At 38.0% G+C, this 24109-nt stretch overlaps 1 protein-coding gene across 1 annotated transcript in view; it reads right to left on the reverse strand.

Moving 5' to 3' along the window:
* Nucleotides 1-5329: 5329 nt before the first annotated feature.
* The window catches only part of Iqcm (IQ motif containing M), a 324157-nt gene continuing 305377 nt past the window's right edge, over nt 5330-24109 (reverse strand). The window contains exon 12 of the mRNA XM_055609054.1: nt 5330-5433. Within this exon, the coding sequence (XP_055465029.1) occupies nt 5330-5433 (104 nt within the window). The remainder of the gene's footprint in view (nt 5434-24109) is intronic.

Consider the following 24109-nt stretch of genomic DNA (forward strand, 5'->3'; position numbering starts at 1 on the left):
GAGGGTTATCCTTTCTTCACATCCTAACCAGCATGTGCTGTCAGTTGAGTTTTTTATCTTAGCCATTCTGACAGGTATAAGATGGAATCCCAGAGTCATTTTCATTTGCGTTTCTATGATGACGAAGGCATACTGAGCTTTTATTTAAGTGCTTCTCAGCCGATAGAGATTTCTCTGTTAAGAATTCTTGTTTAGCATTGTACCCCAGTTTTTAATTGGATTATTTAATTTGTTAGAGTTTAATTTCTTGAGTTCTTTATATATTTTTGTTATTAACCCTCTGTTGGATGTAGGGATAGCGAAGATCTTTCCTGGGCTGTAGGCTGTCATTTTGTTCTACTGACAGTGTCCTTTGCTTTACAGAAGCTTTTCAGTTTCATGTGGTCCCATCTATTAATTGTTGATCTTAGAGCCTGAGCTGTTGGTGTTCTGTTCAGGAACTTGTCTACTGTGCCAATGAGTTCAAGACTAATCCCCACTTTCTCTTTTAATAGATTTAGTGTATATGGTTTTATGTTCAGGTTTTTTATCCACTTGGACTTTTACTTTGTGCAGGGTGATAAATATGGGTCTTTTTGCATTTTTCTACATGTAGACATCCAGTTAGACCAGCACCGTTTGTTGAGGATGCTGTCTTTTTTCCATTGTATGGTCTTGGCTTTGTTGTTGAAAATCAACATGTGTCTGAGTCTCCAATTTGGTTCATTGATCAATCAGTTTGTTTCTTTGTCAGTAGCATGTGATTTTTATTGCTATTGCTCTGTAGTACATATTGAAGTGAGATGGTGATACCTACAGAAGTTCTTTTATTATTTTATCTATTCTGTATTTTTGTTGTTGTTTGTTTTTCCATATGAAGCTGAGAATTGTTCTTTCAATGCTGTAAGGAATTTTGGTGGTATTTTGATGGGAATTGCATTGAATTTAGAAAGGAAAATAGATTCCTTTTGATAAGATGGCTGTTTTTACTATGTTAATTCTACTGATCCATGAACATGGCAGATTTTTCCATCTTCTGTAATCTTCTTCAATTTCTTTCTTCAGAGACTTGAAGTTCTTGTCATATAGGCCTTTCACTTGATTGGTTAGAGTTTCCCCAAGATACTTTATATTGTTTGTGGCTATTGTGATTGGTATTGTTTCCCTAATTTCTTTCTCTGCCTGTTTATCTTTTGTATACAAGAGAGCTAGTTTTTCCTTTAAATTAATTTTGTATCCATCCACTTTGCTGAAGGTGTTTACCAGGTGTAGAAGTTCCCAGATAGAATTTTTGGGTTATGAATACCACCATATCATTCACGAATAGTGATATTTTGACTTCTTCCTTTCGAATTTGAATCCACTTGATCTGCTTTAGTTGTCTTATTGCTCCAGCTAAGACTTTAAGCACTGTATTGAAGAGATACAGAGAGAGTGTACAGCTTTGTCTTGTCCCTGATTTCAGTGTAATTACTTTAAGTTTCTTTCTGTTTATTTTGATGTTGGATATAGACTTGCTGTATATTGTCTTTATTGTTTTTAGGTATGAGTCTTGTATCCATGATCTTTCCAAGACTTTTAACATGAATCAGTGTTAGTCTTTGTCAAAAAGGTTTTTCAGCATCTAATGAGTTGATCATATGGGTTTTTTTCTTTCAATTAGTTTAGATGGTTTAGTACATTGATAGGTTTCTGTACATTGAAATACCCCTGCATACCAGGGATGAAGCCTATTTGGTCATGTTGGATGATATTTTTGATGGGTTCTTGGATTTGGTTTGTGAGTTTTTATTGAGTATATTTATATGTCAATATTCATAAAGAAAATTGATCTGAAATTCTATTTCTTTGTTGGGTCTTTGTATGGTTTAAGAATCAGGGTGACTGTAGCCTCTTAGAATGAATTTGGCAATGTTCCTTATTTTTCTATTTTGTGGAAAAGTTTGAGGAATATTGGTATTAGGTCTTCTTTAAAGATCTGGTAGAATTCTGCCCTGAAATCCTCTGACCCTGGTCTTCTCTCTCTCTCTCTCTCTCTCTGATTAGGAGACTTTTAATGACTGATTCTATTTCTTTAGGGGTTATAGGACTATTTAAGTTGTCTACCTGACCTTGATTCAACTTTGGTAAGTGGAATCGATCAAGAAAATTGTCCATTTCATTTAGATTTTCCAATTTTGTTGCATACAGACTTTCGAAGTAAGACCTAATGATTCTTTTAATTTTCTCAGTGTCTGCTGTTACGTCCCCCTTTTCTTTTCTGATTTTGTTAATTTGGATATCATCTCTTTGCCTTTTAGTTAGTTCGGTTAAGGGTCTGTCAATCTTGTTGATTTTCTCAAAGAACCAGCTCTTGGTTTTGTTGATTCTTTGTATTGTTTCTAATTTATTGATTTCAACCCTGAGTTTGATTATTTCCAGCAATCTACTCCACTTGGGTGTGTTTGCTTCTTTTATTCCCCTGGGGCTTTCAGGTGTGCTGTTAGGTGGCTAGTGTGAAATCTATCTGGTTTCTTTAGGAAGCTGCTTAGTGCTATGAACCTTCCTCTTAGCACTTTTTTCATCACATCCCGTATGTTTGGGTGTGCTGTGCCTTCATTTCCTTTGAATTTTAGAAAGTCTTTAATTTCTTTCTTTCTTTCCTGGCCCAGTGGTCATTGAGTAGAGACATGAGTTTGTAGAATCTCTGTTGTTTCTAATGTTGTTGAAGTCCAGCTTTACTTCGTGGTGATCTGATTAAATACAGTGGTTATTTCAGTTTTCTTGTACTGATTGAGACTTGGTTTCTGACTGACTATGGATCAGTTTTGGAGAAGGATGGATGAGGCAGTGAGAAGAATGTACTTCTTTTGTGTTTGGGTGAAAAGTTTTGTAGATATCTGTTAGGTCCATTTGATTAATGACATCTGTGAGCTTCATTATTTCTCTGTTTAGTTTCTGTATCAATGACCTATCCTTTGGTGACAGTGGGATGTTGAAGTCTTCCATTATTAATATGTGGGGATCAATATGTGAGTTAAGATTTAGTAATTTTTTTCAAATGTGGAAAAGAAAAGGAATAATTCTTTTACACTGGAATTTTTTGAGTTATGATCCATATTTAAGGTTCACAGAAACTTAACCTTCAATTGTTCTAATAGCTGAATTAAGAAACTAGAGGTTTTTTAAAGAAAATATAAAAATATAAAAAATGAAAATTATAAAAATGTAAAATTAAGATGTAGATAATTATAAAAGATGAAAGAAATAAAATCTTGGCCTTGAATGTACCACTTTTCTCCTTAATGAGCTCTTCTTTAGTTGGCTTAGATCTTTTAAAGATCATAGTGCTCCAGCCAGAGCAGCGCTTTAGAATTTAGCTGGGTCACAAGGACTTTCTCAGCACTCTGTTCTAATTTGCAGTTCTGCCATAATAAAAGCCATAAATATATTGCTACTGTCTAGACGTTTTATCTGAAACAAGTGTCCTTTGTAGTCTCAAAGGACTTTTCCATTTTATTTCCAGTAAATCAAAGTATGTGAAGAGCTTCAGTTCTTATTAAGACATACCCTTCACAGTCCAGTGACTGCCAACTGTGGCAAGCCATTGACAGTTCATTTGCATATAAGTGATGACTTCCATCAGGTAGTTGGCTCCAAAACACAATGGACATTTAGAACAGATCCAATATTTCTTCTTCTTTGATGAGCATCAAGTGCCAATTTTTATATAGAATCTGACTATTGAAAAGTGAGGGTTTCTTTCCCTGACCTTACACTGTCTTCCACAGTTTGAAGTGACATATTGTCAGTGGATTTAATGTAGGCCCACACTTATAAAAGACACTTAGTAGTCCAACTTCAGTTTGTTAAAAACCAATGAGAGTCAAAAGTAGGAGACAGAGACAAGAGAGATCACTTTTAAAAGCATATTATGCCCCTAATATTATATTCATATCTAAATTTTATTTTATTTTTATAAAGTACCATGGACATGATTTGATATTAATTACTTTCTATACATATATTGCCATGTATTTACTAATGAGATTGTGTAACTCTTGTTGGGAGATCTTGTTATTCAGGGGCTTAAAAACCTTTAATAATAACTGTATTTTTTCTTTCTCCCAGTATTTTGGAGCGGCAGGGGTCTGAATACAGCCAATCAGTTATATGTCACTCCTGTAATCAGAAGCTGATGATCTCTTGTCATACTGAGATTTAAGTGATGCTTACATTTGAGTGTATGTTTGATTTTTCATTTTAGCATATAAACAATGAAAAATTTTCTCATCAAAGTAAACTTCATTGCAACTGTCAGTAAGAATACGTTTTCATTTCATTTCAGACATAAGCTATGATTTAGCTTATGTTTTCTTTCCTGTCAGCTATAAGAGCCATCACTATGTGGTTAGACCTACTCATGGCTTGTAGGCCATCTTAGCTCTGGTTTTAGTGAGGCATAGATTTTAATAGTTAATTTCCATATGTAATCTTATAATAAAGTACATAATGAAAGTGGTCTGAGAGATCCCAGAGGATGTTACAAAAGAAATAGATCAATGTTGAGAATGCTGACAACTAGAACGCCTGCCCCAGTCGCTGCTCAGATCTACGCGTGTGCTGCATGTAGACTGTGCCCCACTGCTGTGCCCACCTTGCTTCTTAGTCTCATTAAGCTGAGTAGGAACCTAAGAAAAGATAAACTAAACTCAGATTTGTAAGGAAGTGATGACTGATGGTGTAGCCACTGTGCTTCAAACTTTCGGAGCACAATGGGCAAGCTCATGTGCACTGCATATTGGATGTCAGCTCTTACCTTTAGAATAAACAGTGAAGGAAGAGAAAGAATATTAAGCACAGAAAAGTGGTTAGACTTATTTAGACATATTTTCAGAAACAATTCAAAAACCTGAAGTCACGAGATACATTCTGAAAAACAAAGAAACTATGTGAAATGTTTCATTTCAGCAAAATATCACACTCATAGAATTTTTAAGGAATAAAAATGATGAATTACAAATTTAAAGTATCAGAACTTTAAATTTTGAAACTAAGAATTCTAAAGTTTGTAATCTTTATTGGCAAGGGAGCAAAGCAGATTTCAGTCCAATGAAAGCAGTGACACGGCTTCATCTCATCATGCTCAGTAGATGTTTAATGAAGAAGATAAAGAGTGCTCATCCAAACATACAAATACATGATGAACTGACTTGTCAAAGTTTCCCTTATGCATATGCAACGTTTCCCTTATGCATATGCAAAGATGTTTGTCTTTTATCTTGTTGATAGCAAGTCATGCTGTGTTTGTTACTAATAGGTAAGTTCAGCTCGTTAAAGAAGCACTGCGTTGCAAACTTAATTTCGGTTCTTATGACTTATAAACTTGCCTCATTTTCCTTTCTCTTATGGATCTTGCCACCAACTTGCCAACAGTCCGGATGTTAGCTCTCTTGAGTATTGGATGTCCATTTACTATAATACAAAATATATGATTATATTAATAAATGCCCAATCATTTAATACAATGGAAATACATTACGGTTTTTAAAATCTTGATACATTATAGGAAATTAATTTTGGTTGTGCTACCAGATGCCAAAAAATTGAATTGGGCACATTTCCCTCCTTTTTATACATTGCCAACTGACTTTTCAAACTCCTTCTTGGAGCAAAGAGAAGGTGAGAGAAGGTGCTGAGTCAATGGTTAAGAACACTGCTGCTCTTCCAGAGGACCTAAGCTCATTTCCCAGCATGCAAGGCAGGCAACTCAAAGTCTGTGGTGTCTCCAGCACCCAGGAAAACTGGCCTCTCTGGGTCTCTCAAACATGTGGCATACACTCACAGATACACACATAAACAGAAATAAAAATAAAATTTTTCGAAAAAGGAGATATATATGATAACATAACTAAATTCCCTTGTTTCATAGAAAACTTGAAATTAGATGTAATATTTGCCCAATCACAAGAACATAGTTGTTAAAACTGATAGTATAATTTATAGTATATTAATTTATAAAGTTAATACAAGTCACGGCTGTATAGAGTGCCTGTATTTGGTCCATATTTATCAGGAAAGTCATTCTGAAAGATTTGAATCATGTATTTACTAAAGCCACCATTACACATAGCACCAAGTCACAGATAGGTTTATGCAGCCTTGTTGTTCATATATTTATTGTTAAAAAAACCACAAACAACTGCCAGAAACCATTAATTCTGAAGACATTCTATGTTGCATACAGTCTATGAACAACTTGACATGTAGACTTGAAAAGGCCAAGACTTACACAAGCAAAACTAAATTAAGCCCTGGAAGCAAAGAATCTGAATAGGTGTCACTCCAAAGGAGAGAGAGAAAGAGAGAGAAGTGGATTGCAGGTATGTTCAAAGATGGTCAGTGTCATTGATCATCCGAGATGAGAAGCAAAGCTACAGAATCACTGTTGAAACAGCTAGTACCAAAAAGACTAAAAGAGATAAATGTTGGTGAGGGTGTGGATAAGGGACAATTTGCAGCCACCGTGCAAAACAAAACAGTGGTCTCCAAAGGCACTAAAAAGAAAACTGCCTTAAGATACAAAACTCCCTCTTCTGTGCACATAATCAGTGAATGGAATTTACCGCATTGTTGCAGTCTATCTGCAGCTTTTTGCTCACTGCAGAACCATTCAAAATGGGAAGATGTAGACAGAGATGTCCAGCCAGCAGATAATGGACTCTATCCAATGAAATGTTAGATATTTGACAAGGAGACGCTGATATTTGCCACGTCACGCTATAAGAAATAAGCCAGAAACTGGAAGACATTATACTACATAAAATAACCTTACTTATATGTAGTTTTTTAAGTTCAAAAATACGGAAATAGAAAGTAAGTTTGGACACAGGCGATATGAGCATGGGAAAGAGAAGAGTATATCTATCTCCCTGGTTACAAACTGCAGAAACGAACATTGAAGAAGTGGGAGGAGATCACATGGAACATGAGCACGGTAATTAATAAAGTTGCACTGCATTGAGGATTCCTACCAAGTGAGTACATTTTAGCTGCTTTTGTCAAAAACCAAAAGTAAGTGAAAAATGTGTTAGTCTATGAGATGATGCGCATATTAATTTGCTCTGCCCTAATCACCATTTTACTCTTTACATATATCCCACAACAGTGTGTTGTGTACCTTAAACATGCAGAATAAAATTTATTCTAAAAATAAACAAGCTACAGCATGTTAGGAGAGTTTACAAAATACTAAGGCTTGGTGGTCACTCCCACTGTGGCCGTAGGAAGACGACTACCTCCGTTAGGGTCCTGATCTAATACACTGATCCAAGACAGGCATGTCTTTCAGATGTGATCTTAAGAAGATGTTTTCTATTATAATATTTAACAATGTGGATTGTCAAACATGCATCTCATCAACTGAATTTGGGACATTGTACTTTTCACTTAATATTTCTATCAATCAAATGATGTCTGCAGTGTAATTAATTTAAAAAAGATCTGACTCATACTTAAGTATTCAAAATACAGTTTTAAGCATTATTGTCTATACTGGGATATTATAATAAAGGCTTTTAAAAGAAATTTCACTGATAGTTGGTTAATAGGCTGTTCATAAACATTTTAAGTAAGCAAAGCACCACTTCCCTGTACTGAAGATACAAATATAAATGCACATGACATTGTTTTAATCTTTCAAAGTAAATATTCTTGACATTCATTCATGTCATTTTGCAGAAGAGATTCACAAAATATTTTTTTATTAAAAACTGTCAAATCATGGATACAATATTAAGTGCATTTTAACTTTGTTGCTAGGCTGGAAGACAGGGAAGACAATACAGCCAAAACCAAAGTGAAATTGGTAGCGCTAGTGGGTGTTTCAGGGCTAAGGCTGGTTGTTAGCTCAGGATTTCTGGTAAACTCTGGGTGTCTGAAATAAGGTATGTGAGAGGCACATGAACGGCTGGACACCACAGAGGAGCAGCTCAGAAGATCATATCATCTGATACCTCAAATTAAAAATCTGGCTCTAAGAAGAAATTAAGAAAGCAATTACAACCAAGCCTACTGAAATATATCACTGAGGCATAATTCATTAAATATCAGAGGAGTCACTAGATTTGCAAAGAAGAAAGCAGGTTACATGGCAGTATTTACAAGACAGCATCTGTTTTTAAAAAGTCATATACACAGCAAAATATAAAATGTTAACATCAAAGAAATTTGTATAAGAATTTAGCTTAATATTTTTCTTTGTGTGTATATTTACAAAAATATTATATTAATTGTGTGAAAATAAGAATTCTAGATAATCTTAAGAATCTAGACTAGAACATATGAAAGTTATTTCCACTGCAAATAATTGAGAAATGATCAGAAATCATTTATTTTGTTTATATTTAAATACATAAAGGGTTGCAGGTTGTGAAATGTTTAAATAGAATAAATAGTATTGCAATAGGTATTATTTTAAGCTGCATTTTCAGAAATGTAATGTTAAATTTCCTTTTTCAAGGATTAAAAGTTATTCTGCCTTCTGTTTTTTAGACCATCTACAAATTGGAAAATCACAATTCTGTCTTTATTGTGCAAATTCCTTGACTTGTCTATTATTCTACAGCATTGAATACTTGATTTTACTACATTAAATATATTTATCAAGTGACTTGGAAAGAAAACAAAAAACAAAACAGAGCTTGTGTTCCAAAATGCATGTGTATGTCATGGACTATCTGTTGATTTGGCTAAAACAAATGAAAGTAGTTCGTAATGAAACAATGTGGTCTTCCCCATTAGAAGATGATCAGAGATAATAAATAACAAAATCAATTTCTAGAACATAAAGATGTATTTAAATCTAAATTGTGCTAGATTAAAAGAAATAGATGCAGATCCAAGATGGCAGCACGAGCCACACAGGTAATCTGAATAGCAGCTCAGCAGTGAGACTAGGGTGACCAGCAGGCCATCCTGTGGACCCCCAAACCCTGAAATTCCATGTTTCTCAGATGAAAGGAGAATCCACAGGAATACTCTCCAAGCCACCTGGCTTTCCCAGGCTTCCGCTTGGCACTGTCAAAGCCCTCTGCCACCCGCTCAAACCCACTATCTGTAGATACCTTCCTGGGAGAAGCCCCTGGAGACTCAGACCCTGGACGCTCACTCTCACTGCCTGTGGAGTGAATACCTTCCTGTACTGAGGGTGAGGCTCAAACCCTCCAGGGCCCACTCTCAAAGTCCTGTGGATACCTTCTGGGTACTAGCAGCTCCTGGTTCCACACCTGGGAAAGAACCCTCAACATCCCGTAGACACCTTCCAGGTCTCGGCAGCTAGCGGCACACACTCCCACCACCCTGTAGAGGGATATCTCTTGGTAATGTGGGGGAGGCACTGCTCCATTCTGCCTACTCCCCTCCTGCCTGGTTCACCCAGGTCAGAATCAGCCAGCACAGCACAGACAGTGAACACGGTGGAGCTAAGCTAGGGATGGGACCCAGGTTCCATTCTCCACCATCTTAAAGACGCCTGTGGGGCAGTGGAGCACAGACAGAGAACCCAGTGGAGCTGAGCTAGCACCTGACCCAAGTTCTATTGTCCTCCTCCCCAAGGAGGCCTGTGGATCACTAGAGCAGCTGTAGGCTAGAAGATCTCTCTGCCTGCTCCCCCCTGGGTAGGAAAAAACGAGGCCAACACAGCCAGTGAGCCCAGGGGAGCTGAGCGAGGCATGAGACCCAAATCCCATCCTCCACTGTCTTAAGGAAGCCTGTGGGACACTGGAGCAGCTATAGGCTCAGAGATCTTTTCACCTGTGCCCAATTACCTGGGTCACAAGCAGTGAGCAAGCAGAGAGAGTGAATCAAGGGGAGACTCCGGAGACAGGTGGACCCAGTCTGTGGTCCAGGCTCCAGGAACCACCAGTCAACCAACTAGATGGCTAGAGGCCTGCATAAGAATACAGGCAACAAAAACCAGGACATCATAGTTTCACCAGAATCTCGAAAAATAAATGGATATTCTAATGCAGCTGAAACACAGGAAAATATTCTTAAATCTATAATTATGCAGTTATTTGAGGCACATAAAGAAAAAATGAACAAAAAAAAAATAGACGCACATAAGGAGGCAATGAACAAAAAAAAATAGAGGCCATGATGAACAGACAGGAACCCACAAACAGACAAAGGAAATGGCATAAGACATGACAACAAAATTAGAATCAATAAAGAAAACACAAACAGAGAAAACCCTAGAGTTGGAGAACTTAGAGACGAGATCAGGAACCACAAAGGTAAGTATCACCAACAGAATACAAGAGATGGAAGAGAGACTCTCAGACACTGAAGGTACAATTGCAGAAACCCATACATATCTCAAAGAAACAAACAAACAAAAACAAAACAAAACAAAACAAAACAAAACAAAACAAAAAACCCAGAAAAGTTCCAGACACAAAACATCCAAGAAATCAAGGGCACCATGAAAAGACAAAATCTAAGAATAATAGAAATAGACTAAAAAGAAGATTCCAGGCTCCAAGCCCCAGAAAATATTTTCAAGAAAATCATAGAAGAAAATTTCCCCCTGCCTTAACAAAAAGATGTCCTTAAATATACAAGAGGCTAATGGAACACCAAATAGACTAGGCCAGAAAAGAAACTCCTCCGGACACATAATAATCAAAACACAAAATTTACAAAACAAAGAAAAAATATTAAAAACAGCAAAGGAAAAAGGCCAAGTAACATATAAAGTCAGACCTATCAGAATCACACCAGACTTCTCAACAGAGACTATGAAAGCCAGAAGCGCCTGGGCAGATATCACACAAACACTGAGACCACAGATGCCAACCCAGACTACTATACCAAGAAAAACTTTCAATCAATATAGATGGAGAAAGCAAAATATTCCATGGCATAACTAACTTTAAACAAACAATATATATGCAACAATCCAACCCTACAGAAGATACTAGAAGGAAAACTCTAACTCATTAAGATCAACCACACCCAAGAAAACACAGGATAAAAACACCATCACAACAACAAAAAAAAAAAAGTAAAAGAAAACAAGAACACAAACACACAATCACCACCAACTCCACAATAAAAGAAAGTAACAATCATTGGTTACTAATAGCTATTAACATCAATGGTCTCAACTCTCCAATAAAAAGCCAGATACTAACAGAATGGTTGCAGAAACAGGAGCCAACATTTTGCTGCACACCTCTGCAACAAAGATAGACACTACCTCAGAGTAAAAGGCTGAAAAAAGGTTTTCCAAGCAAATGGATCCAAGAAGCAAGCTGGAGTAGCCACCCTAATCTCAAATAAAATAGACTTTCAACCAAAATTAATCAAAAGATATTGGGAGGGACAATTCATTCTGACCAAAGGAAAATACACCAGGAGGACATCACAATCCTGAACACCTATACACCAAACACAGGGCTGCTGCATTTGTCAAAGAAACACTATCAAAGCTTACATCACACATCACTCCCAATACCTTAATAGTGAGAGACTTCAATACCTTACTTTTGCCACAGGACATATCATTGAGACAGAAGCTAAATAGAGAAATATTGACACTTACAGAATCCTAAATCAAATAGACATAGTAGATGTCTAGAGAACTTTTCACCCAAATACAAAAGAGTATACGTTCTTCTCAGCACCTCATGGAACCTTCTCCAAAACAGACCATATAGTCAGACACAAACCAAGCCTCACCAGATACAAGAAGATTGAAATCATCCCCTGTATCATATGAGACCACTATGGTCTAAAATTACACCTCAACAAAAACAGAAATAGCAAAAAGCCTACATAACCATGGAAACGGAACAATTCTATGCTCAACGACAATCGGGTCAGAGAAGAAACAAAGAAAATTAAAGACTTCCTAGAATTCAAGGTAAATGAAGGTACTTACAATAAACTTACAATAAACTTATTGGACACAATGAAAGTAGTGCTAAGAGGAAAGTTCACAGCAACATGTGTCTTCATAAAGAAATTCGAAGCATCTCAAACAAGCAACTTAATGGCACACCTGAAAGCACTAGGGAAAAAAAAAAAAGAAGCAGACACACACAAAAGGAATAGATGTTTGGAAATAATCAAACTCAGGACTGAAATAAATAAATTAGAAACAAAGAGAACAATTCAAAGAATCAACAAAACCAAGAGCTGGTTCTTTGAGAAAATCCACAAAGTAACTAAAAGGCAGAGAGAAACTATCCAAATCAGCAAAATCAGAAATGAAAAGGGGTACATAATAATGACAGACACAGAGGAAATCTAAAGAATCATTAGGTCCTACTTCAAAAGCCTATATGCAACAAAATTTGAAAAAGTAAATGAAATAGACAATTTTCTTGATAGATTCCATTTACCAAAGCTGAATCAAGATTAGGTAAATAAATTGAATAGTTTTATAACCCCTAAGGAAATAGAAGCTGTCATAAAAAGTCACCCATCAAAAAAAGCTCAGGGCCAGATGATTTCAGCACAGAATTCTACTGGACCTTCAAACTAGTCCACAAAACAGGAGCAGAAGGAACATTACCAACTTCATTCTAGGAGGCTATAGCCACCTTGATACAAATGCCACACAAAGACCTAACAAAGAAAGAGAATTTCAGACCAATTTCTTTTATGAACATTGACCAAAAAATACTCAATAAAATACTCACAAACAGAATCCAAGAATCCGTCAAAGTTTTCATCCACCATTACCAAGTAGGCTTTATCCCAGGCATGCAGGGTTGGCACAGTTCCTGAACTAACACCAATAGCACAGGTTCTAAGATCAACAATCAATAAATGGACCTCGTGAAACTGAAAAGCTTCTGTAAAGCAAAGGACACAGTCAACAGAACAAAATGACAGCCTACAGACTGGAAAAAGATCTTCACCAACCCAACATCTGACAGAGGACTAATATACAGAATATATAATGAACTGAAGAAATTAAAAAGCCACAAAACAATTAATCCAATAAAAATGGACTACAGAGCTAAAAATAGCAGAGAAACACCTAAAGAGATGCTCCCCGTCCTTATTCATCAGGAAAATGCAAACCAAAACAACCCTGAGATTCCACCTACACCCATAAGAATGGCTAGGATCAAAAACTTAAGCAATGACATGCTGGAGAGGTTGTGGAGAAAGGGGACCCTCCTCCATTTCTGGTAGGAATGTAACCTTGTACAACTACTTTGGAAATCAATCTGGCACTTTCTCAGAAAATTAGGAACAGTGCTACCTCAAGATCCAGTTATATCATTCCTGGGCATATATCCTAAATATGCTCAAACATACAAAAAGGACATTTGCTCAGCTATGTTCACAGCAGCTTTATTCATAATAGTCAGAATCTGTAAACAACCTAGATGTCCTTCAACTGAAGATTCAATACAGAAATTGTAGTACAGTCACAAAATGGAATACTACTCACAAGCAATTAAGAACAAGGAAATCATCAAATTTGCAGGCAAATGGATGGAACTAGAAAAGATCATCCTGAGTGAGGTAACCCAGAAGGAGAAAGACACGTATGGTATATACTCACTTATAAGTGGATATTAACCATAAAATATAATATAAACATGCTAAAATCTATATTCCTAAAGAAGCTGAACAACAAGGAGGAGCCTAGGGAAGAGGCTGAAACCTAATTCAGAAGGGTAAACAGGATAGACATCGAAAGTAGGAGAAGACAAGGAACAGGACAGGAGCCTTCCATAGAGGACCTCTGAAAGACTCTACCCATCAGGGTATCAAAGGGGTATCAAAGGAGATGCTGAGACATACAGTCAAACTTTCAGCAGAGTGCAGGGAAGCTTATGGAAGAAGGGGTGATAGAAATACATGGAAGGGACAGGGGCTCCACAAGGAGACCAACAGAGCCAAAAAACCAGGGGACCCTGCGGAGACTGTTACTTCAACCAAGGACCGTGCATGGAGAGGACCTAGACTCCCTGCTCAGATGTAGCCTGTAGACTTAGTCTCCAACTGGGTTCCCTAGTAAGGGGAGCAGGGGCTCTTTCTTACATGAACTCAGTGGTGGGCTCTTTGATCTCCTCTTCCTGGGGTATGCAGCCTTTCCAGGCCACAGAGAAAGATAATGCAGCCAGCCCTGATGAGACCTGATAGGCTAGGGTAAGATAGAAGGGGAGGAGGACCTCCCTGTCAGTGGACTAAAGGAGGGGCATATTGGGTTAAAAGAGAGGGGTTGGGGGCTGGGAGGAGATGGGGGTATACAACCAGGATATAAAGTGAATAAATTGTAATAAATAATTATTAATTAATTAGTTATAAAGAAAAAACAAACAAAAGAAATACCACATATCTGACTTGAACTTAGCTGAATGTGTCACTGGGTTTCAGCAAAAGGGATGCCTTTTTTTGAAAGTGATGGAGCAGGTCATCAAGGGATGTAACTCCAAATGCCAGGAAACTTCTTTGGGCAGATAAAACATACAGTCAAAAGGGAATAGTAGATCCAAGTAGGCCAGCTCTAGTTCTCCAAGTCAAAACTTGGTAGTTAGGGGGCTTACGCACTGTGGATCATTTCTCGGTATGCCTTTATTCATCCTCTCATCCCACAGATATCACGATCAGGGCACTATATTATGGAAGGAAGGCTTCAGTGGGAAAATTGACAGGGGTGGAAGACCATTGTCCTGCAAGATGTCACAGGAGACAAGCACATCAGTGACCTGGATGGAAGTGACAGTGGTGCAAGGTCAGGAGAGGGGGTTCTTCCTTCACTGGGTTGACTTTAGTCCATGTGAGTCACCACAGCACGACCTTGGCAGGTGAAAGTAGTAATAGAGGCAGCAGAAAAACCTTCACCAGGCCTCCCAAGCCGCAGCATCACATCCAGGACACAGGGGTTGGGTGGGAGAGCGCAGAGAACCTGGAGCACTTTGTGGCAGTGGAAAGTGCGCATCTGTGAAATGAGAGGCCTAAGAGGAGCCCCCAACAGTACTGAGGTTGCTGGAAGCTCCTAAAGACCAGGCACAGGCTCCTGAATGTATTTTCACTTGCAGATATGGGTGAACATGTGAGTCTGTGTGTGTTATTACGTAATATTAAAATTTTGCCTCCTGCTTCTCATTGCTACCAATTCCTGATTTTGCTACTTAGTAAATAGCAACGGCTCCCTAAGGATGACTGAATAGAAGTCACCTGATTCATTATGTTTACCTATTTTAACAAAGACAAATAAGAAGCAGCTATTTCATATTTTAATGTTGAGGTTTTAAATTTGCAAAACTGAAAACCATAAAGCTACTTAATAAACTTTAATTCATCTTTTGAAATGAGGTGAATAATGCAGTGACATTCATATACTTCCTTCAAGCAGAAAATTCCAAGAACAAAGACAAGTGCATTTCAAAGAAGGAAGTTTTAAAAGACAAATGGAAAAAAAAACTCATAAAAGTAAGCTTTCCACTTGGAAGGGTATAGCTTCATTCAGAAGGAGTGGCATTTGGGGATCTAAGAAGTGAGAGTCTGGAGAACTTAGCACATGAGTCCATATGGTGAGGAAGATCTTGTGAAGACATGAGAATCTGTCCAACTTAAAGGAAACAAGAACTGAAGAACAATGATGAAGAAAAGAGAGCTCTGAGAGTGGGCCAGGCTCCTTCTCCCCTTGTTCCTTGGCCTAGGGAAACGAAAAGAAAAGTGAAACTCCAATGATATAAAGTGTATGCATATCATTAGGATGATCTAAGAGTAGGGAAGTTTGGTTGCTAAAATGTAGAAAAGCCAGGCTGAGGGCAATATCCAGACAGGCTTCTGCAGTATTACAGAACAAACTGATCACTACATGACAAGAGGAAATCTAATGTGGCTGGGAAATCTTAGAAGGAAGCCTGGGCATTTTGAGAGGGCAAGCTGACTGGAATGGACTCAAGTTAGAAACAGGTGAAAATAGCAATAAAAGCACTCAACTCTAGGGAACTTGGCAGATGTTGCAATTATGGGTCATTGAATGGCCACAAAGTCCAGGTATCACAGATTGCAGAACAGAGCAGGGTAGCAAAGGAAGAGCCAGACCCGAACCACTCTCAGAAGGTGAGTGGGAATGAGGTGGTGGGCCTCTTATGAAGGACTGTCAGCAAAGAGGGAAGAATGATGCATTGGTAGCAGGAGCAGTATACAAGCACAAAAGCACAAAAGCTGACAAGATGCTGAGGGAAGACCACCTACCAACATAAACATCATTGAAGACCTCTTCACACTTACTTCATTCAAAGTGAAAGCAATTCAACAGAAAGTACGAGAAAAAGTCCAAACAATGCCTGGCACAACCCAAGACCCACCCCAGGAGAGAAAACCAACCCTTCATATTATTAACCATATTCTGCTATGCTGCAGATAGGAGTCAACCAGAGTTGTCCTCTAAGAGGCTCCACCCAGCAGCACCCCGAAACATGCTGAGACTCACAACCAAACACTGGTGAGGCATAGGGAGCCTTGTGGAAATGTTGGGGCAGGAGGAGAAAAAAGGATTTGGAGGTGATAGGAGCTTCACAGGAAGACCAACAGAGCCAACTAACCAGGGCCAAGGAGTGCCTGCTGAAACTGACGCACCAAGGACCTTGTATGGACTGCTCCTATGCCCCCTACAAAGATGTGGCTGATGGGCAGATGTGGGCCCACTAATAAGGAGAGTGGGGTTGTCTCTGACATGGATTCTCTTGCCAGCTTTTCAATTACTTTCCCCTGGAGGGACTCCTTTGCCAGGCCACAGGGAAAGAGGACTTGCTCAGCTCCTATAAGACTTGATGAACTGGGGAGGATGGGAAGCAAGACTCCCTTTGCAGATGAATAGAGGAGGGAGATGGGGAAGAGGGAGGGAGGGATGGACTAGGAGGTGAGTAGGGATGGGTCTAAGACCAGGATGAAAAGTGAACAAATAAATTAATTAAAAAGAAGCATGAGGGAAAGACACTGCAGAAAACATTTGATAGAAAATTGGAGATAAAAGTAAAATTTTAATGGATAAATATTAAAGATACATTTAGGGAGAGAAAGAAGAGAGAATCTACTAACTGACATTTTGTCAATAAGCAGATATTGACTTCTAAATATCATTTACAATAAAATGACATGTGGTCCTGGGAGAAATGGGCCATTCTAAGGTTAGGACAAGGCTACCAACAAATAAGCCTGCCAAAAACTGTGTTGCCAGAATGTAATGGAGTGTTCAAATTCCAGAAATAAAAGATGTCAAGAGATGAAGGAACTTAACTTTTAAAAAAGGAGTAAGAAAATGAATGTGTAATGATGTAAATAAATGTTTGAGTAAATAAAATGGGAACCATTGCACAACATCTCTTAGTTACTTGCGATATAGTCCATCTCTAGAAGGAAAATTGTATTGCTCCACCCATCTCTTCCTCAGATATAGAATAGATGTGTTTTGTAGTTTATTTTTACTTTTAGTATGACACTCATTTCTTGTGATACGTGTCTGACATGGTGCACACGTGAAGGTCAGAAGAAAACTGGCAGAAGTCAGTTCTCCCAATCTACCCAAGAACTGAGCTCAGGGAGTCAGCATCGACAAGGAGCTCCTTTAACTGCTGAGCCATCTTTCGGGGCCTGCTTTGTGATTTCCAAATATGAATTTCAGAAAAAGCAAGCACACTGTTAGAGGAGCTTCGTTGGCTGAGAAACCCAAGTGAATGCCATCATCTAAGTCACACTGAGAGCAGGTTCTAAAACTCTACTACTTAATCCCAGTATCTGTTTTTCCAGTCTCACATAGCACAGAAAATCTATTTTCTGGTGAAATATGTAATATCAAAAGAAGTAAACCAAAACAATCAAACAGAGGTCCAAAGATGCATTTAAAAATGGCTTGATAAGCAAGTCATGAAACAAATATATTCCTTATAAAGTCCTTCCATTATTTTTCCTGTATGTTTAAGTGTATGCTTTCAACAATGCAACATTAGAAAGAAAATATAAAATCAGCTCATAAACACTTAAAAAACTTAAAATACTTGTATATTTTGTCAATCACAAAACAGAATTAGAATAAGTGTACAAATGACAATGAGAATAATTCATGGCATGTAGAATCTGTGTTCTGTGCCAGGTGCTGTGGTAAGTGCTGACTTCAGTCATCCCTACATTTCTTCATACTGGTGTGTGTGAGTTCTCATCACAGGTTATGTAAGTCACCATCTGCTGGGCGGTTCACAAGGCCTCGTTCACCAGTGGATTCCAGAAATCCACCAGTAATTCATGGAAAAGACAGCATCAGCTAAGCTACCCTGCATCAAATTCTTTGCTTTTGTTGTGTTTATGTTGTGTCTTCCAGGCATCAGTAATTCACGTGGACCGATGTCTCACAGTTAAGGATGTTCAATAAATAGTGTAATGATCCTTCCTTTTCTTCTTTTTAACCTCTTCCGTGTGCCCCCTCTTTTCTTCTATGATTCACGGTGTTTTATGATTATTATTGTTGCTTATATTTGCATGCACAGATATGCAAAAACAACCCAGGGAGTCTGGTGAGTGCTGCGTCTACACAGGACTTCAGGCTGGCCACCTAGCGCTGAGCAACCTGTTTGGGAGCTCATGCCTGACTTATTCACTCTCTCAGCAGTTGGCTGCCTGGAGTTCTTTGTCTAGGGTGAGGCCCTGTGAAAATTTCCCCTTTCATGTTAGCATGTCTGTTCAAGTCTTATTTAGGAAGCTACATTCTTATAATGGAGGTACCTTTACAATTTACATGAAAATAACAGTTTATAAAATATCACATAGTCATTGCTATAAGACAATATTTGCTTTTTTATGCTCATGCTTTAAAGGTCTAAACCAAGCTGGGCAAGGTGATTCACAACTGGAACCTCAGTGCGAGGAGGCTGAGGTGGAAGGATTACCATGAAATTTTCGGTCTACCTAGAGTACATAAGGAGGTCTGAGACAGAGTGAAATTCTGTGTTCATGCCTCCTCCCCGGCACCCCCCCCCCCCCAACTCTGTAAACTAGAATGCTAAGGGTGGTTAGATTAGGAGGTAGGGTTACACATGAATATAGAGTTTACTGTCTTTCTTCCTACAATTTTAAACTTCCACAAATGAGCTATCACTCTTTGTCTTGTTTGTTCTGTCTTCCTGCCTTGTCTGCCTTTCTTTCTGTCAGTCTGTCAGTCTGTATCTCTCTCATTTGTATCACTCTGTCTTGTTTGTTCTCTCAATGTTTTTGTCTTTCTCTCTGTCTCTCTGTTTCTCTCTTGTTCTCTTTCTCTATCATGTCCATACTCCAAGAAGGCCTTTTGCTCTCCCTCTCCTCTAATAAACCTCTTACATTAAAAAAAATGAACTATCTTTAAAATAAAAATGCTAATCTATTTTTTAATTTAAAAATAGAAATAAAGAAATGGCATAGAATGAGTAGTTTTCATTCTTCAAAAAGAAATCTTGGAACTTCCCCCAGCCAAACAGTATATCTCTTTTCTATTACTTTATTTCATATAAATATTCTGTAATATGAATGGAGCATATTTCCTTCCTATACATTAATATTTACCTTACCCCAGGTGTTCTAGCAAGACATAATGCTTAAGTTAAGAGGCAAAAAAATATTTTGTATCCAGCATATATAAAGAATTCAAGAAGTTAAACAGCAACAAATCAAGTAATCCAATTAAAAAATGAAGTACAGAGCTAAACAGAGAATTCTCAATAGAGGAATATCGAAATGGCAGAGAAACACTTAAAGGAATGTTCAACATCCTTAGTCATAAGGGAAATGCAAATCAAAACGACCCTAAGATTTCACCTTACACCCATCAGAATCGCTAAGATCAAAAACTCAAATGACAACACATGCTGGAGAGGAACCCTCCCCCACTGCTTGTAGGAATGTAAACTTGTACAACCACTCTGGAAAGCAATCTGGTGCTTCCTCAGACAACTAGGAATAGCGCTTCCTCAAGATCCAACTATATCACTCTTTTGGCATATATCCAAAGGAGGCTCAAGTACACAATAAAGACATTTGCTCAACCATGTTTGTAGCAGCCTTATTTGTAATAGCCAGAAGCTGGAAACAGCCCAGATGCCCCTCAGTGGAGGAATGGATACAGAAATTGTGGAACATTTACACAATAAAAAACTCAGCAATAAAAAAACAAGGAAACCATAAATTTGCAGGTAAATGGTGGGATCTGGAAAAGATCATCCTGAGTGAGGTATCCCAGAAGCAGAAAGATGCACATGGTATATACTTACTCATATAGACATATAATATAGGATAAACCCACTAAAATCTGTACACCTAAAGAAAATAATCAAATGGGAGGACTCTAGCTAAAATGCTAAATCCCTATCCAGAAAAGCAAAGAGGATAGACATCAGAAGAAGGAGAAAAGTGGGAACAAGTCAGGAGCCTGACACAGAGGACCTCTGAAAGGCTCTGCCCTGCAGACTATCAATGCAGATGCTGAGACTTATGGGCAACCTTTGGGCAGAGTGCAGGAAATCTTAGGAAAGAAGTGGGAAACAGTAAAATCTCAAGAGGACAGGAACTCCACAAGGACAGCATCAGAACCAAAAAATCTAAACACAGGTGTCTTTCCTGAGACTGATACTCCAACCAAGGACTATGCATAGAGATAACCTAAGACCCCTGCATAGATGTAGCCCATGGCAGTTCAGATCCAAGTAGGTTCCATTGTAACAGGAACAGGGACTGTCTCTGACATGAACTGATTGTCCTGCTCTTTAATTACCTCCCCCTGAGGGGGAAGCAGCTTTACCAGGCCACAGAAGAAGACAATGTAGCCACTCCTGATGAGACCTAATTGACTAGTATCAGAAGGAAGGAAAAGAAGACCTCCCCTATCAGTGGACTTGGGGAGGGGCATGCATGCAGAGGGTGGAGGAAGGGAGGAATTGGGATGGGAGGAGGGAGGGAACCACAGGGGGGATACAAAGCGAATAAGGTATAATTAATAAAGAATTAAAAATAAATAAATAACTCTCTCTAAAACACACACACACAGACAAAATTTTAAAAAAGAGGCAAAAAATATGTATACATATTTAACTTTAAAGAATTTTGCTAACTGGCTTTGTAAAGTTATATGTGCTGTGTAGTCTTACAGCATATGGACAGAACTTTATTCATATCCTCACACTGCAGCTATAGTGTTCTTTCCCTTTATTTTAAGTTGGATGCTCTGGAAACTCTTCATGTCACTGTAGTCACTACTCTGTTACAGGTTGCGAACTCCTCAGCACGAATGTGAAAACCATAGCGATTTTATTTTGTGAATTATTTCTCTACACATTTGACCTAGTTTGTGATTAGAATATCCAAACATTTTCTGTTCTACCTCACTCACTGCATTAAACTTCTGCTTTTAAAACTAAAATTCTCCTTCAAATCCAATATTAATGATTCATGTTATAGTTCAGTAGAAAAGTTTACATAGCCTGTCATGTCTTCTAATTTATCTATTCTTCTTATTATCTGTCCTGCTCCTGTGGTGAATACATAGCTCTCTAGAATGACGTTCACAATTATTACTTTTCATCTTCTTATTTAGACTGGTTCACAGTAATTGGTAATATTATATGTATTCATTAAATGTGTTGACATAATAAACTATGGGACAGAAATATGGTATTTTTCTTATTCCTAGAATAGGATAGCATGACCTTAGTATACTCTTTAATAGAAACCCGATTCTAGATTTTACCTTTTCTTCATTCAGTGATTTTTACTATTAAGGTCAAGAATTTCCTACCAATAGCATGTTGGCAAAATTTTCTTTGGACCCTTCAAGTAAAATTATAAGAAATCTCCTCTCTGAGAGATCTTGAGCAAGGTTTATCCAAGCAGCCTACCATTTCCATTAGCTGGAACTTCCTCTCTGCCGTGGCTGAGTGGAGAAGCTCTAAGCAAGAACAATAGAGGTGATGATACAGATTTAAAGCCCCCAATTTCAAATGATTTTTAGCATATTTCTTCTTTTGAAGCTTTTAAATAGGATGACAAGAAAATACAAAGCCAGAAAAAAATTGAAGACTTAGAGTCAGTGTAAAGGATAAATTTTTCTGAGATCAGGTAAGTCATATGGTAAGTCATAAAACTAGTCTTATCTAGTCTCCCATCAATGAACACTAAAATTGAGTCTTACATACAGACAAGTGAAATATATAATAATCTATTCATATTAATTTTCAAGGCATAAATCAACTTAAACCTAAGGAGTACAAACTTCCATTTTTTTTATCCCGTTTTGATAATTTGGTTTATCTGTTGGGCATGTCTCTCAGTCCACAAGCTTCTAGCTCAGTCTCCCTGTTGATACTGTCACAGCTTTCCTTGTTATGGGAATACTGAATATGAGACTCAATCTGGCAGAGGATCTCAAATTTCTTCCTTCCAGACTTTGGAGTTAGTCAGTGAAAGCTTCCAAGTAAACACCCATGGTAGAACCTCTTTAAAATTAGATCATTGACAGGCGCTCCAAAAGGAGACCAACAGAGCCAACAAAAAAACAAAAACAAAAAACAAAACTGAGCCCTAAGGGCCTGTAGAGAATGATACCCCAACCAAGGACCAGGCATGGAGAGGACCTAAAACTCTGGCTCAGATGTAGCCCATAGACTCAATTTCCAAGTGGGTTCCCTAGTAAGGGGAGCAGGGGCTGTCTCTGGCATGAATTCTGTGGCAGGCTGTCTGATCATCTCCCCCTGGGGGTTGCAGCCTTACCAGTTACAGGGAAGACAATGCAGCCAGTCCTGATGAGAACTGATATGCTAGGGTCAGATGGAAGGGGAGGAGGACCTCCGCTTTCAGTGGACTAGGGAAGAGGCATGGGGGAGAAAATGAAGGGAGGGTGGGATTGGGAGGAGATGAGGGAGGTGGCCACAGCCAGGATACAGATTGAATAAATTGTAATAAATGATAATAACAATAATAATAATAGAAGAAAAAATTAGATCATAATTCCTTAGGTAGGTATATTCATAGGGTAACATTACACTCACAGTTGTAAGTTACTCCTATATATTATCCCATTGGCACATGCAATCCAATGTGCGATCAGTTCCTACCACTAAAATGTTTCTGACAGTTGTCTCACACCTGAGAAAGTAACTAACGCTAACATTAACTGTGCCTATGACCCTCTGACATGTTGTGGGGGTGGGGGGTGGACATAAAAACCAACCAATAAAGAACATCAAAAAAGAAAGAAGACTCTCTGTGAGTTTGGTGTGGACAGGAGAATCTGCACATCGTTACCAATGTGAACTTTACTTAATAGGTGCTCTCTTCCAGGGATGGAGGCAGAGCTTCAGTGCTTTTCAGTCCTGACCTCCTTCCTGCTTCTCAATGGTTATTCTTTGGCTCTGACAGACAAATTACAAAGTCATTTTTTTCCTGTCTCCAAGACGCACAGAAACGAACGGACAGGTCACAGCAATGATCTAGTAGAGAATGACTCTATCTTGAAACGCAGTAGTGGAACTGTGCTCATGAGTTCGGTTCTATTCTCAGTCTGATATTGACAGGTAGTATCTTGAGCATCTGAGAATGACTGTCCTTAGAGCTTTAGGGACATATTACCATATAGTTGCCCCTGCCTCCTGTATAAGTCTGATGAATTTCTCAAGCTGTCAAAAAATTATTGTAATTAGTCAGAACCAATAAAGAGTTAAAAACAATGCTAACAAGGGTCACTTAATTATAAGTTCTACAGTGGACATATTCCAATATTCTTAGAAGTCCGAATTTTTCTGACTTAGATATTATATAAACAAAAGTATTTATACCCTTCACTGTGAGTTCAAAAATGCTTATTTGATTATTTAAATAGTATTTATCTAAATTTACTCAGTTTAGTGAATTTATTTCATTTATTTTGATGCTGTACATATTTATTTCTTTTTCTGACATATCTTGTCTTGAGCAGGTCATTTTTAATAAAACTGCAAATTATTATTCCAAAATTAGAGGCACACTGTCACTTAGTTTCATGACATTATTCAAAAAGCCAACAACTTCAGTATAGTTTATGCTCCTTGTGATGGTTAGCCTTGTTTGTACTTGAACAATCTAGAATCATCTGAGAAGAGTGTCTTAGTGAAGATTT

Source organism: Psammomys obesus, unplaced genomic scaffold (assembly GCF_907164565.1).
Source record: "Psammomys obesus unplaced genomic scaffold, mPsaObe1.curated_primary_1811, whole genome shotgun sequence".
Taxonomy (NCBI): domain Eukaryota; kingdom Metazoa; phylum Chordata; class Mammalia; order Rodentia; family Muridae; genus Psammomys; species Psammomys obesus.